At 48.2% G+C, this 15,055-nt stretch overlaps 6 protein-coding genes across 6 annotated transcripts; 3 read left to right on the top strand and 3 right to left on the bottom strand.

Annotated features, from left to right (window-relative positions):
- Window positions 1-217: 217 nt before the first annotated feature.
- Window positions 218-1,974, bottom strand: EDB82DRAFT_516945 (DNA replication regulator SLD2). The gene is made up of 2 exons (XM_065609008.1): window positions 1,692-1,974; window positions 218-1,643 (listed from the first exon to the last, which is right to left on the bottom strand). The coding sequence occupies exons 1-2, from the start codon at window positions 1,831-1,833 to the stop codon at window positions 430-432; spliced, it is 1,356 nt and encodes a 451-aa protein (XP_065463514.1). The 5' UTR covers window positions 1,834-1,974; the 3' UTR covers window positions 218-429.
- Window positions 1,975-2,094: 120 nt separating this feature from the next.
- EDB82DRAFT_345079 (uncharacterized protein) lies at window positions 2,095-3,440 on the top strand. Its single transcript, XM_025725133.2, has one exon. It carries the CDS (start codon window positions 2,238-2,240, stop codon window positions 3,327-3,329), a length of 1,092 nt encoding a protein of 363 aa, XP_025593762.1. The 5' UTR covers window positions 2,095-2,237; the 3' UTR covers window positions 3,330-3,440.
- A 251-nt stretch (window positions 3,441-3,691) lies between these two features.
- Window positions 3,692-4,354, top strand: EDB82DRAFT_436058 (thioredoxin-like protein; the record flags this gene model as incomplete). The annotated part of the gene is made up of 1 exon (XM_025725132.1): window positions 3,692-4,354. The coding sequence occupies one exon, from the start codon at window positions 3,692-3,694 to the stop codon at window positions 4,352-4,354; it is 663 nt and encodes a 220-aa protein (XP_025593761.1).
- Window positions 4,355-4,402: 48 nt separating this feature from the next.
- On the bottom strand, window positions 4,403-5,368 carry EDB82DRAFT_345075 (DASH complex subunit Spc34). The gene is made up of 2 exons (XM_025725131.2): window positions 5,180-5,368; window positions 4,403-5,127 (listed from the first exon to the last, which is right to left on the bottom strand). The coding sequence occupies exons 1-2, from the start codon at window positions 5,242-5,244 to the stop codon at window positions 4,452-4,454; spliced, it is 741 nt and encodes a 246-aa protein (XP_025593760.1). The 5' UTR covers window positions 5,245-5,368; the 3' UTR covers window positions 4,403-4,451.
- A 1,276-nt stretch (window positions 5,369-6,644) lies between these two features.
- EDB82DRAFT_481055 (uncharacterized protein) lies at window positions 6,645-7,790 on the bottom strand (the record flags this gene model as incomplete). The annotated part of the gene is made up of 1 exon (XM_025725130.1): window positions 6,645-7,790. The coding sequence occupies one exon, from the start codon at window positions 7,788-7,790 to the stop codon at window positions 6,645-6,647; it is 1,146 nt and encodes a 381-aa protein (XP_025593759.1).
- Window positions 7,791-11,918: 4,128 nt separating this feature from the next.
- Window positions 11,919-14,435, top strand: EDB82DRAFT_530442 (CENP-Q, a CENPA-CAD centromere complex subunit-domain-containing protein; the record flags this gene model as incomplete). Its single annotated transcript, XM_065609223.1, has 3 exons — window positions 11,919-11,930; window positions 12,497-14,191; window positions 14,250-14,435. 3 exons carry the CDS (start codon window positions 11,919-11,921, stop codon window positions 14,433-14,435), a joined length of 1,893 nt encoding a protein of 630 aa, XP_065463513.1.
- Window positions 14,436-15,055: the final 620 nt, after the last annotated feature.

The following is a 15,055-nucleotide window of genomic DNA, read 5'->3' as shown; positions in this document are numbered from 1 at the left end:
GACAAGTTATAGAGGTAAGGAAGTATTAAGCATTGATTGATTGAATGGCCACCAATCTTGGACTCCCATAGTGACGCATGCATTGGCTGTGGTACCTGCCAGCGGGGACAGCGCTAAGCCTTAAATGACTAAAACACCTGCCGGAAGCTGAGGCTTCTCCCTTTTGTACATGGAGGAAACTCCTTCTAGAAGCTTGGATATAGGTAGCAATCACTTATGAGGACAATCATATATATATGTGTGTACAACAAACAAATACATAAAAAAAACCAAAAGCATACTACATTCTTCTCCAACGCTCATTTATACTAAGTATATAACATAACCACCCATGCATTGCCTCTTCTCATCTGTTGGTATACCCTTTGAATCAGAACGCCATATAATGCATCTCATGATAACTCATGTACCAAATCAAGACTGATCTCGTTACTTTCTTCGGCGGAATCTGCTATTAAAGCCTGGTCCACCCTTGGATCCGTGATTCCTAAGCTTCAGTCTTTGGAAGTTTGCATGTGCTAACTCATTCACCTTTCGTGCTGCTTTCTTGACAGTGCCCTCCTTCTTCTGTGCTGGCTTCTTCTCAGATATCTCATCGAAATCAGATCCAGCATCCTCACCGCCAGCTCGCATTTCATCATTCTCCGCATCGCTTTGAGGGTTTCCTGCCATATCCTCAGGTCTATTGACCCGGACTGGACGCATCTTGGCCATCCTTGTTGTTCGCTTCTGACCCTTCTTTTTGTACACCCTCGTCGGATTGTCTCCCTCCACTGGGCTGTCGTAAGCACCCTCGTCATCAAAACCACCAAGGGGCAGTTGCTGTGCTTCGTTATCGTAGACCGGTATGTCGGCGTCCTTAGGTTTGGACGGGAAAAGTGTCTTTGGTTTCGGTTCACCCGTTCTACCATCCTCAACATCGCGCAATGCATCAAGGTCGTCATCTAGGTTCTCCTCCTCAACCTTCCGTAGACTTGCCACAATTTCGCTGAGACCTCTTGCAAATGGTTTGCGTGGTAGCCGTAAAGGAGCCGGGGCGTCAAAATCGCCGTCCTCGTCCAGAACTGGTAGAGTATTGCGCTTCAAGAATGCTGGCGTGTCAAATTGAAGCTTCGAAACCGAAGAAGGTGTCACAGCATCCTGGTTTCCATTCTTGTTCTTTAATGGAGTCATGAAGTGATTCAATCGCTGTCGTTTGCTGGATGACATAGGGGTCCGGCCAAGCCGTTCTTCTTCTTCGTCATCCGTTGCTGCTGACCTCTTACTTGGAGTAGCATCAATCTTGCGAGCGGACCCCGTCTTTATCGCAGAATCCTTCCTTGATGGCGTTCCTAATTCTTTCTCTACCAACAAATCGAAAAGTCCAAGTACCTGACCATCCCGTTGTGGTGTAGGGCCAACTGAGGTTACAGACGTGGGACTGAACAGTTTTCGTGATATAGCTGGGGTATTCATGAGCTCCTCATCATGGTGTTGGGTACGATTCTTGGCTGGAGTTTCGATATGCTTGTTCTGTTTTGTAGGCGTTTGTGCTGGCAGACCATCTGATTTTCGCCTTGCGGATTTGGGGGATTCCTTCGGAGGGATTGGTATTTTGCCTGAGAGAATATCTCTGACCTTGTTGTATTGCTTATATTTTGCAGCTGCCGATTGTTAGAAATATGGTTGCTCTACGGGGTCAGGGAACTTGCCGATATCTTTGTTTGCTTTAATATCTCCTCTCCCTGGTTTCTGGCCGTCGTGCGATCTTGCCCATTCTGTTTCCCAAGTTTTTAGGTTGATGCGCAATTGCTGCGATTGATTTTCATATTGGGCTCTCGTCACTTCATCCATGGCTATGAATTTATTTGAGAGCTTGTGCGAACTTGACTGAAAATGTATGGATAGCAAGGAGTTTGTGTGATCATAAAGGATGCGGACAGTGGAATTGAGTGTCGCGATTAATTTAGCACATAAAACGCGTAAAGACTACAGTGATTACAATGCAGGACGCGAACCACTCAACGCGAGCCCCACATCCTCATGATAGATACGAACAGGGGGTAGGACGGAATTAAGCTTCAGGCTGCGGCACTACTAAGTACCCTTGTAACGCCCACCTCTGGTAATTTCTAGTTCATCCATCATGTATTATTCATCCCATCACTCCCGCAACACCTTTCCTCTCTTGCGTTAGACCACTTACTATCCCATTAAAACCTCAGTGATACTTTGGGCGCCGTATATTCTCGACTCCCATGCAGATTATGGAAGTAGCACAGCCTGCAGACGATCTACAACGCCAAGTCCTTCAAAGCACCCTCGACGAAATCGCGGCCCGGCAAGAAGAAGACGTCACCGACTGCTGCGTCATCTGTCTCGAGAGCATCACCGAAGTATGCGAAGCCATCCCTTGCCATCACCGAAACTTTGACTATATTTGCCTGCTCAGCTGGCTTGAACAGTCACCGAAATGCCCCCTCTGCAAAGCAGTTGTCTCTCAAGTTCGCCACGCTCTGGGTGAACCTGTCGCAAAGACATATATCGTTCCCAAACCTGCTCCGGAACCTGAGAAGCAACAATCCGATCATAGACCATATGCGCCGTCTACTCTTCGTCTTCAACTTCCTCCGCGGCGACGTCCTTATGCCCGTCGATCCCGATACGAAACACCCACCCTGAGTGCATCAGATGAGATCGCACGACGGAGAGATATATATCGCCACAACCGATATTCGAAGCACGTCGGGACAAATAGACTGTCCAGATATCGTGAATTGACTCCAGCTGTTTTCTGCGCAGATAGTGAATTAGTATCGCGCGCGCGTATGTGGATTCGACGGGAGCTTCAAGTATTTCCCTTCTTAAGTCCTGATGCCGACGAGACTGAGCCAAGGCCTAGCCCGAATGCCCCCAGGAATGCCGTGGAACAGCGACGAGCAAACAATGCCGAGTTTCTTCTTGAGTACATCATTGCGGTGTTGAAGTCTGTGGACATAATGGGTAGCGTCGGCCAGGCCGAGGAAATGATTTCGGATTATTTGGGAAGATCCAATACGCGGCTCTTTTTGCACGAGTTGAGAGCTTGGCTCAGAAGTCCATATACGAAGTTAGCGGATTGGGACAGAGCCGTCCAATACGAGACATCTGTCCCGGACACTCTTGGTGTTGACTCCGAACAAACAGGCAACTCAAGGCGAGACCTACACGAATCTAAATCTAGACATTTGAGCAGTCGGAACGCCCCAAGAGGGCATGGTGACTATTATCGCCCTGGAGGTCGCTCACAGCGGCCGAGAGAAGTACACAGACACGAGCCATATGCTAGACGGCATAGTAGAGGTCCATAGAGTACAGCATATAGATGGGCTTTGGATATGGATATGATGATACCCGGGGAATAATCTCCATCTGCATGAATAATGAGCAAGAAATCACAAATCAGAAATTTCCTTTCATTGCTGCCTTCTCTCCCTGGACTATGAGTTTGGAGCATGCTGCTTAGCGGGCGGAGTTCCGCCTTCTCATTGAAGCCGTATAATTCTGCCTTGGACTTTGCAGATTATTTAAGATGTCAAAGATACTGCAATTGGGACTCAAAGCAGCTGATCTTGCATTCATAAATTTCATCACATTCAAGGCTTTTCGTTTCTGTATCCTTCATTCATCAAATTACTTACCAAAGGTTCGCCACCCTTCCAGCAACATCATCATGCCTACAATCTCTATAAACGTCATCTCAGACCCTGTCTGTCCCTGGTGCTTCATCGGTGCCCTACGTCTCTCTCGTGCCATAACTCTTTATCTTAAAACCGTCTGTTCTAGCGACACGATTTTCACGAAGTGGCACGCCTACCAACTCGACGCTGACACACCCACTCAACCTCTTGTGTCCAAAATAGCCTCTAAATGGGGCATTGATCAAGTTCCCACCGTAAAGGCCCGCCTCAACGGCATTGCAAAGAGAGAGGGGCTCGAATTCAACTTTGGCTCGACAATTGGGAACACAAGAGATGCGCATCGGTTGGAGAAGTTGGGGAGGAAGGTCGGATTGGAGATGGAGGTTGCGATGGAGATTATGAGAATGTATTTTCTGCGAGGAGGGGACATAACAAGCAAGGATGATTTGGCTGGCGCGGTCGAGAGGGCTGGTGTTAATAAGGATGAAGCGAGGGGATGGTTGGAAAGTGATGACGGAGGTGACGAAGTTGATGCCGAGGTTGCTGAGATGCAGAGACTTGGTATCAGAGGTGTTCCGCGATACATCATCAATGATAAGTTCACAATAGATGGGGCAGAGGATGTGGGGGATATTTTGGCAAAGCTGGTTTTGGCGCGAGAAGAAGCTCTTGCGCAGGAGTCGGCAGACATGTAATTGTGACTCATACATCACCAGGCTCAGATGAATCATAGACACTGTGGAATAAACCATCTTCATATCTCATAAGGGTATCATATCACTGCTCCTCGCCTCACATTCTCATCAATCCCCCCAGATCCTTCTCCATCTGTCTCAATCTCACTTGCAACTCCCTCTTCTTGACCTCCATCTCCTTCGCCTCTTCTTCCTCCCGTCTCAAATCGTCTTCGGTCCACACATCACCCTCGTCTTCTTCCTCTTCTTCTTCATCGAAGTAGTCCCGATGATCAAGACTAGCTAGCTGCTCTGCCTGCTCCTGAACTCGCGCTTCGTAATATGCCGCTGTGTTCTTTCCGTGCGCATATTTGCTCCTCAGCGTAGCAATGCGCTCCCGCGCACCAGGTAACTCGTAAACACCGCAGAGCTTTTCTGCACCGCGAAGTAGGATGTTGACGTCTACGTCGCCTTTACGATCCGACTCTCCGCGCCGCAATTCCTCATGCATTTGGCCACCCAGGACAGCTGCCACGGCGGTCTGCCGACGAGGATGTGTACCTGTGCGCTGCGGAGGTCCTGTGGTTACCTCGCCTGAAGCTACGTTAAACACAGTCTGGCGTCTACTCGAGGACTTCTTCTTCTCCGGTTCTGTAGGTTTGAGGGTCGCTGGAGGTGGAGGGGGCGGTGGTACGGAGAAGAGGGCGCGCTCGTGAGGTTCGGTGTCACGAATGATAGATGTGATATCATGATTGGAAAGCAGGGCATTTGTGAAGATTTTTGGCGAAGGGAATCTGGAAGTAGGAGTTTAGTGGCAAAGCAGTCAAATAAGGGCTAGCAACTTACGGGAGGTCGTTAATGCCCTGGCAGGAATAGCCAATTTGTTCAAGGTGCGCCGAGATCAGCGACATGATGCGAGATGTTTTGGTTACGGTAGAGGAAATGGAAGGTCTCTGGGAGATATCTTCGGTGTAAGACGCCAATTTCTATATGCACAAGGTGTCGTCGATAGAGGGAAAGAGCCCTTTCAATATGTATTGAGATGAGTACTAAGAGACGATAGCTTGTATTGATGATGGTGGAGTTTCAAAACAATGGTCGCGGGCATCTCTTATCGATAAGCACTCGACTCGAAGTGACTTACACGCCCTCAAGATGACTTATCCATACGATTGAAATAACATGACTTGATTGTTGACAAGTGAGATTGAACAATTGTCCACTTCATTGCTGGTTACATTATGAACACTGATTGCAGGCCAGTTCATAGTCTTCAATTTGATAGGTGCTGCTGTATTTATCACCGGTGCGGCTGACATGGCCCTGGGATCTACCTCAACAAAGACAATCGATCATCACATGAAGAAACCACTTCAAGGCATAGTGTCTCGGATTCTCTCCCGTTCCTGAAGATCTACTAAGCCATCTCTACCGCTTAGCCTACACAACTGGACTTGCTTTCGGTAGCAAGACAAGAGAGACGGGACATACGAGCTAACAACGCCGCTGCTGGGCCCCGGCATCAGGTACCAGAAAAGTTGGCTACCATGAGCATAAGAGACTAAATTACTAGGCCACTTTATGCTATTTAGACCATACTTCTCAGGCCATTTATTTTTGTCGTCTAAAGCTTAGAGGTCGATTCTTCTGCTGCTAACTAGCCCGGTGATAAAGGTCACCGACATTTCGATTGTGTACATGTCATGATGCATGCATTGGAAGATAATACAGCCGGATAAGAAACCCCGATCTATCCCAATCTCATATTGCTTCGATAATAATCATAAATGCCAAAGGAGGGCTCTTGAGCGCTTGCTAGACTTTACTCATTTTCCTCCGCATACATAATCTTTCTTCTGTGTTAAAACAACATCAATCTTATGCTTGCAAGTAACAAAGTAAAAGTCTAAAGGTATCCCAACGAAATCCAATGCGACAATCCCGTATTCGCCTTATTGTGTTAAGCCTCGATGCTAGTTCTATGCAAAACATTCAATATCATATGATCCATCCAATGTTCTCCTCATCTTTTGATACACGCCTAGCGCATAAACCAACCATGAAGCTTGGCCGAGGCGAAAACAATCAGTGGTCCGGCGTTGCTAAACCCTGGTAGGCTCAGGGGCTGGCTGGTCGGTGCGGGCGGTGTCATGCTCGTGTGTGTTGTAAAAAGGTGAGTCGTCGTCTTCTTCTTCTTCTTTAGAGGGACCCCTGGTCACCTCCTATCATCGTAATGTCATTAATGGTGATGCTTATAGCGGCCAGGGCATCTTCAAGATTGTTATAGCTGATATGGTGTCTGAATCGAGCTCTAACTTGAGTCCATCTCCATAATTTCTATGGCCCAATAGGGTAATTCCCTAGCTAAATCTTCATGCGCCACAAGCTCATCCTCACTCGAGTCAGGTTCCTCAAGTTCCTCGATTCGCGCAGGAGGTTGAGGGGGGTCATGGAATAACAGACTCGTTCGGTGCATCTTTCTCCGCATGCGACGTGCGCTAGAGCCGACCTCGTTGGCATCAAGTCCCTCGCCATCGTCTTCGGAATCGCTGAGTTCGCTGTGTGTTCGTTTACCAAAGCTGCTACCCATGCTCATTCGACGTATCCTCTTAAGTCGCTCTCGGTGCTTAAGGAATATCGCTTCTTCGTCGGGTACACCTTCAGGGTCAGCCCCTGGCTCGGTTTCCGACGTTTCGTTGCTGCAATTGAGGTTTCGGAAATCCTTGACCATAGTTTTGTGCTCTTTTCTATGTCTTGACCTTGACCTTGAGCGACTGCGGTTAGATTCGATCTCAGTGGGCTGTAAGACATCCAGTCCGTCGCAATCGCTATCCATAGGGTCAACATCTTCGAGTGTGAAATTGTGAGCAACTGTCGCAGTAGTTGTAATAGTGATATGAGAAGCCTCGACTTCGTCAATAGCCTCAGACTTTTCCGATTCTGCATGCGAGTCAGATTCAGAAGTGTCCGAATCACTAGAACTATCGGTATCTTTGTCAAGGTCAACATCAGAGTCATCGATTGGTGATGATACAACTGGGCCGGTAGCATTTCCCATACTGCGTATGCTGGGGCTCGCCGACTCATCATCGTCTTCGCTGCTGCTATCCTCATCGCTACTGTCGTCGTCGGCCATGCCGGACGAGGAAGACGAACGAGGACTCAGCTGCTCAGGCCCTAGCGAAGGTCGATAACTGAATTGATGGCCATCGCCAACTGGCCTAATGTTAGGATCCGAGTCCAAGGGCTGGAAGTAATCGTGAAAGTCAGGTTGGCGCCTTGGTTTTAGACTGGTTTTGCGAGAGAAAGGCGGCGACGTGGTGGGTGTCTCTGGAGGCGAGTTTGGGTCGGCGGTGAGAGGCTCATCCTGGGTTTGTACTTGAGCTTGAAATTGAGCGACGTTGAGGTTTGGCGTCTCGGGGCGCCGCCGAAGGTTGCTGCTCTTTTTCGGCGGCATGGCTGATATGGTGTACATACAAGACCTTGGGATTGAGGTCTAGTGAGAAACGTATATGTGATATGGGACAAGGCAGAACCCAATTGAGCCAAAACAATCTGTGTTCGACCAATCGATAGGGAAACCGTCTGAGCCCGGATCTGAAGTCTTGGGTAAAACTGTCAACACGGCAAGTCGAATCGATTTTGGAAGATATCTTATCGATCGACGTCGAGCCAAGTATGTATTGGACAGGTGATTTGGTAGGCGTTGATGTGGGGTAAAAGAAACGGATTGAAGCGAGCCGATCCGGAAGTAAAGAGAGTGAAGATGAGGATGTTCTTGGATCCGGCGGTAAGATTGGTGTGATGGTGGTGTCGGTCAAGACGACAATGCAATGTCTTGACTGGGAGCGAAGAAAGGAGAGGATAAGAGAGAAGAGAGAGAGAAAAAAATGTAACTGTCGACTACTGCAAGCAAGACAATGCAGACCCAGGCAAGGTATGCAGCGAATAGTGCTGGTTTGGGGCGTGGGTGAGAACGTGGGTGAGAACGTGGGTGTGAGCGAGAGCTAGAGCTAGAGCCAGAGCCAGAGCTCGAACGTGGGTGTGGTTGTGTTATGCAACAGTGGGTTAGGTAGCCAGACAAGACAAGGTAGAGATGGGATCCAGTACTACGCGGGGCTGCCAGCAGAGCATAAGAGGATGCAATGCACCCAAGTGGTCAAAGGCGGGAGTGAGAGGGGAACGTAGATGGAGTCGATTGGGCCCCTAGGTCAAGTTTGCCTTTGATACGGTGGGGGATTTGGCGATATGCCTCCCTTCTAGGGCCCTCGATAGTGTAGTGTAGGTAGCACAAATGATGATGCCAGCACTGACCCTGCGTTCAGGAAGATCAATTGGCTCGATCAGGGGAAGTCGGAAACAAGAATAGAAGGCTCAAGGAACCCCAAAAGAAGAAGCGGAGGTGAAGACGAGGCGTGGGACAGAACAAGCCAAGGCCTGATCTGTTCGCTGGGAGTAGTCCCGTCAGGTTCAGGTCTTCGCTTGGTTCAACTTTGGGCCTCAACCCAGTCTATACCGATATTTGAGTTGAACAGCTAGTAGCGGACGGTAATAATACGTAGTAGTAGCGGAAATGTTTGAGGCGATGAAATCAATCAATCAATCAATGCGATTGTCGTCAACGATAAAATGATAACGATAGCGATAGTCAGGGAGTCAGTACCCAAAGCAGAAACCTCCAACACGGAGAAGATGATATGCGACTTGTGTTTGGGGTCATGATAAGTCTTTGTTGTAAAAGATGACAGGATATGTCCTGGAAGAGGGACAGAGAGCAGATAAAAGAAGTCTCGGGGAGATCTTCTCGGTCCGCTTATCGCAATATGGATTGAATTGTTGATTCAGTCAGTTGCAGGCCCCTACCGCGATAGCCCAGGCGAGCGATGTGGGCAGTCAAGGCTCTGTCCTGTCTGTGCAGTAGAAGAATCTCACCGTCGAGATTAGTATAGCGCTGATTATCAATCCTGTTTCTGGTTTGCCTTTCACTTGGAACAAAACGTTTCAAGGAAGATGACAAAAAGAAAAAAGAAAATGAGGGAAAATAAGAGAATAAGGAGGAAGGCGAGAAAGGAAGAAGAAAAGAGTCGGGAGGGGCAAAGATAAAAATAAAAAATAAAATAAAATAAAATAAAAACAAAAAGTAAGGTGCAGTCCAGCCCAGATGCAATGCAAGTGAGATGGATGAATGGGCAGGAGTGAGGAGGGGTCAAACGTCAAACGAGGTTACTAGGCCGTGCTGCGCTGAATGATTGCTAACCGACTGCTAATGGAACTGAGATGATGACCAAATGCACAACAGAAAGGAACGACTCTCGATCTATGTCACAAAATGGTACCAGTCTGGTACCGGACAGTACAGCGATGATCGGGCAACCTCACATGTAAGTCGAGCCAGGGCCGATCAGCGGCAGACCAGACGATGTGCCGAGTCGAATGACGAGTTATAGGATGAACGGCAGATCAACAACTGAATAAATTAGTATGAGGCTAGCTAAACTGAACAGTAGAGACCTGCTGGCCTTGGTTCGTCCAAATTAGCCAGCAACAAGGGCAGCCCTGGCATACAAGCCTCAACCGCGGGACAGTCTGCGCTGGTCTAGCACAATAGCGGGTTGAAGTTGACGATCTTCTCTGGAGAAGCGGCCCTTTTTCGTTTGTGCGCAAAAGGACAAAGCAATACTGGACTGTAGTATGCGTAACGGGGCCGGGTCCGGACTCGGATCGGATCTGTATAGAAAATTGAAGAGGTTGGGCTGCCGGCCTGTCTTCAATCGAGCGGGATGAATATCAATGCTTAATTGGTGAAGCCTTAGTGGCCCAGGTAAGATCGTGCGCCGCAGAGATGTTTCTTGGCTTAGATCTGACCGTCTTACACTGGCTGTGTATGTCTGTATCTGTCTGTCAGATGAGAAACCACACACAGACTTGATTTCCAAGCTTTTGCGTTGTTGAGGCTCCGGGTAAAACGAAAGGCGAGAATGTCACTCTCGGGTGTTGCAAGATGCCCCGAGAGGTAAAATCACTGTGCTTATAAACTAGAATTATACGTTTCTGTTCTCACGTAGACTCTGGTTCAGGTTTATGCAGTTGCCTTTTTGTTCTTTCCTGCACACTGGGGTGCATTCATTGGTGTATATCCAGTTGGGGGCCAAAGCGCAAGCGTTGGATTGACAGATGTGTAAGTTTAAGTAATCAACATGAAATCAACAAGTTAGAAGAGACTCGATTGTTGTAGAATATATCGAGTGATGAAGATCTTGATGAGCCCGTGGCCATATTCAGCTAAAGTTGGATACACTGCTTATACATGTCGCACACGACCGACGGCAACTTACCTTAGCCTGCCTTGGCTGTGGAACAGTCTAGTTGATGCATTTCACGAACATTGTACTGTAGACACCTGGAGATTATAGTGTTGTAGTAGTTATGATCCAAAAACTTAGACACAAGGAACGGCCCGCACTATCCATTTCCGCCTATTGAATATTCATGTGAAAGTCAAAGAGAAGGAATCGATCTTCGCCGAGTCGAATCGAGTCGAGTCGAGTCGAGTCCAGCCCTGCACAGTCTAAGTCTAGCCCTGCACAACTAGCGTCGGGTCTCTGCCAACACAGAACAACCTTGAAATGGAAGTTGGATAGTACACCAGAAGAGTCTTTACCGAGTAGAAACACATTTTTCCTGAATCCCTGTACAAGAATTGGATCCGAAAAACATTGAATGAAACAAGTCGTCCCCAAACCGAGTGTGAATATCGCGTTCAAGCCTGACGGGACTGAATTAAAAGAGCATCGCTTCTTCTAAGCGCCGTCGTGGACCAACAGGACAAGGGGCATCACCGACACGGCACGACTTGGGCAGCAATGCTCAAGAGGTCCAAGTTAGGGTCTCTTTGATCTAATCCACAACGAACCGGCTCTGGCCAGGAAAAAAAATTCTGACAAGGGACTGCTTGTGTTGGTTGATAGGAACCATGGATTGTTGAGGCTTTTGACACGTTAGTGTGACTCTTACATAGTGCCTACCTTTAATTCTCTCAAGTGAACGGCCATGTCCAGTTTGGCCACGACGAATACCATGACATTTCTGATGAAAAAGCGATAATAAGACGGTTGGTTTAGGATAATTCATCCAATATCAGGCTCTATCTTTCTGGCCTCGGAATGCAAACGCTGATGAGCTGGCAAACATAAAACGCGAATAAGAGACTCGATGCTACACTCAACTTGCATTCACGCAAATGCTCAAAAGCAGAATGAATTTTGGGCATGAAGTGAGAAACGTACGATACATACTGGATAAATACCAAGGTACATGCTTACCTATTTCGCTCATGATGCGAGGTACTTCTAGGATCTTAAAGGTACCAGCACCGATACCCATTGTTCGGTACCGAGACGCTGCTCGAGGGGGCCTACCATCGTCATGACGCATCCGCGAATTTTGTCTCTGCGAGAAATTGGATCCTCCGAGTTTTGTCCTGCAGAGTTTGACGAAACTGGATTGAGAGTCCAGAGCGTGCCTATCGCAAGAGCACACGTCTGATGGCATCATCGTGTAGCATTGGTGGTAGTCAACCGTCCCAATGAGTGGCATGGTATGCTCATCGTACAGAGAGGCTAAACTTTCGCTTATCGTTTTGACGTTTTGTAGCTGAGACAGCCCGATGAATCGGGACTGTCAAGACAAAGGGTCATGACTGTCGTGTGCGACTTTCTTGGTTTAGACCACTGGCCTGTGTATCTGACGACGCTGTGAATGATGACACTTTAAAAAACCCCTTCATGAGGACAATATGAAAACATCTCTATCCAAAAGCTATTATAGAAAATTTGAAACGATATGCTAAGCAATTGAAGGGTTTGAATTGCGTTTAAACTCAATTTAACCCTAAATTTGTATCATGATGATGAAGGAGGCGTAGAATGACAGTCCAGTCCGTGATAAACCACTTCCCGGACCTTAGGCGGAGACAAGGACGGGACTGCCCCGCAACCCCATCTCAACGCCCCGAGCCGCTGAAACTCAAACTCAGTTAATTGGTGGGCGACAAAGTCAACAAAACAAATCGTTTCCTTGCACATCTACAACCCACAATGGTAAGTGAAAGCAACAATACATGTCTCTAAAAGCTCAAAATAACCAACAGTCATTTCTTATTAGTCTTCGGACCCAAAACCACAAGCGCGCAAGCGTGGTCGGCCCGCAAACGCGTCCAAATCTCCCACCAACAGCGCGTCACAAGATCGTCCCGACGAGTACGAGGCCGATAACGAAGAACCTGTGCTACCGAAGCAACGAGGGCGACCAAAGAAATTAGCGCAAGAGGATGCAACAGAAGAGACAGTAGCTCAGGAAGGTAAACCTCGAAAGAAGCGCGGCCGACCATCTCTAGAAGATAAGAATACGGAAAAGACAATAGAAGATGCGCCACGACGGAAGAAAAAACGCGGTCGGCCCTCGCTTGAGAGAAATCAGGAGGAACAGGAACCAGAGCCCGAAGCAGTGGTGGATGAGGTGCCGCAGAAACGAAAGCGCGGTCGTCCTTCGCTCGGAAAGAACAAAAATAACGATGCGCCTGAGCCTGAGCCTGAACAGGAAGGTGTAGAGGAAGAGGCGCAAGCGAAGAAAAAGCGCAGCCGTGCTAAGAAGAACCAAGAGATTGAAGGACCGGAGCAGCAGGCAGCAGAGAACGAAAAGCAACCGAAGAGAAAACGCGGCCGACCCTCGCGCGAAAAGGATCAGAACGATAAAGAGCCTGAGCAAGAAGTGGCAGAAAGTTCTGAGAAGCCACGGCGCAAGAAAAAGACAAAGGGAGACCAAGCAGAACAGCCAGACGAGCAGCAAGAAGAGGAACCTGAACCAGAGCCCGAAGAAGCTCAACCAGCTCATCGCAAAAAGCGCCAACGCAAAGCGCCAGAGCCGGAACCCGAGGAACAAGACCCAGAGGAAGAGGAACATCAGGTCACACGGAGCCCACGAAACTCCCTGGACAATGGCAGGGGAGATGTGAATAAGAAGAGGCGCAAGGCGGATAAGTCCAAGAAGACGGCCCGCGCATCGCAAGGAAACGCAGAGGATCAGCAGCCCGATGAAACTACCAAGCGCGGACGACAAAGAGGGAGGAAGCCGCCAGCTAAAGAGGCCGACGAACCTGAACCAGAACAAGAACAAGAACAAGAACAAGGACAAGACAGCAAGAAGAAGAAGAAGAAGCGCCAGAACAAGAATGACGCGCCCTCCGATTCGGATGAATCCCTTCCCTCCCCACCAAAACCGTATCTTCACATCGCCCCTTTCAAGCGCACCATTCGCTCCTCCCATATCGCCGCAAAGTGGTCTCCCCTAACTGGATCATCACTCCCTGCAGCAACATCCATCCTTACACTCGCCCAGCGACCCATCCTGCAGCGAACAGCTACCACCCGCAACCGACGTGACCATGCGACCGCGGCCCTGAACCTCGTTTCCCGCCGTATAGAGCGCAAACTCGACCGTGGTGTCCCCTTCCCACCAGCGTCATCAGCGACGAGTACTCGGCGCCGCGCAGATGCAGACGGGGGTCGCGCAATGGAGCTTGATTTCGAAGCAGTGCTTGACGGGAAACAGGCGTTGGAGAGACAGCTCCACCCTGGAAAGCATGCGGTGGAGTTGTTGAAGGCCGAAAGGGATAGAATGGAAAAGGAGCTTGAGGATGACTATGAGGTGTTGAGAGGCTTAGAGGCAAATGCGAGAGCGCAGACGAGAGAGCGCAAGGATCTGTTCCGGAAAGCGCATGTTCTGGCACCAACCTCACCACCTAAGAATCAGGGCCATGGTACACAATTCGTGGCCAACAAAGATGAGGAGAGCCTCAAAGTAAGTTCACCATCATCTTTACGTTCTACGCCTTCAAGTGAGATCTAACACCCAATAGGAATTACTCGATACATCCCTCGAACCTCTTGCTCTTCAACTCGCCGGCCACGTTGATAGCATCCGTGGAAACTTTCAGCAGGCTGAGGGTGTCACGCCGCAACTCAACCGTACAAAGGCAGCGTTACAAGACGTGTTGCAGCAATATTTGGACAGCGATATGTATGAGCAGGTCCTCCTTGGATAAGTGCTCTATTTACGATACGATGTGATGAATTAGGATGTTTGCATTACAAATAGAAGTAAGGCGTTTGGGGATTCGGTTTTGAATGGGTTTGCGTTGCAACTAACAACGCTTTGCCGAGCGACTGTGTTGGAAATACAAATGAAAGATACCTATGAGCAGGAGAAAGCTTTACACACTACTTGTAAGTTGGTTATGGAATATATCCAATGGTCACATTACAGAAGAGTTATGTACACCAAGCACATCTTCTATTACAAAGTATATATACACAGTGAAGGAAAGATATACATATAGACAAACAAAATCAAAGAGACAGGGAGCAGGCTATAAAACCTCGGCCCCAGATATATAAAACACGAGCCAAGTTTATCTATCAAGCAACCCTATCCAGGCTTCAAGTTAACAGATAACATGATACATATTGAAAGAGTATTTGTTTTGTCGGCAAGATAAGACAAAGTTCATGATTCTCATTGAATTGTTTTGATAAAAGGAAGCAAGCAAAAAATAGATTGTCATACATCCAGAAGAATAGTGTAAGCCTATCCAAAGGAGCCCTTCCTTCACTAGATGCCTAACCAAGAAGTAACCAAGTGGTGATTAATGTACTGACAAGACTT

The sequence above is a fragment of the Fusarium venenatum genome (assembly GCF_020744135.1).
Source record: "Fusarium venenatum strain MPI-CAGE-CH-0201 chromosome Unknown EDB82scaffold_4, whole genome shotgun sequence".
Classification (NCBI taxonomy): Eukaryota; Fungi; Ascomycota; class Sordariomycetes; order Hypocreales; family Nectriaceae; genus Fusarium; species Fusarium venenatum.
The sequence above is the reverse complement of the archived record's forward strand: the minus strand, read 5'-3'. Positions and strand labels throughout refer to the sequence as shown.

Excerpts from the sequence above, each read along its gene's own strand:
- EDB82DRAFT_516945 (XM_065609008.1), bottom strand. The coding sequence starts at position 1,833 with ATGGATGAAGTGACGAGAGCCCAATATGAAAATCAATCGCAGCAATTG. Across the intron at positions 1,644-1,691 it reads TAAAGCAAACAAAGATATCG|CTGCAAAATATAAGCAATAC; the intron begins GCAAGTTCCCTG and ends AACAATCGGCAG.
- EDB82DRAFT_345075 (XM_025725131.2), bottom strand. The coding sequence starts at position 5,244 with ATGTCGCTGATCTCGGCGCACCTTGAACAAATTGGCTATTCCTGCCAG. Across the intron at positions 5,128-5,179 it reads CAGGGCATTAACGACCTCCC|ATTCCCTTCGCCAAAAATCT; the intron begins GTAAGTTGCTAG and ends TCCTACTTCCAG.
- EDB82DRAFT_345079 (XM_025725133.2), top strand. The coding sequence starts at position 2,238 with ATGCAGATTATGGAAGTAGCACAGCCTGCAGACGATCTACAACGCCAA.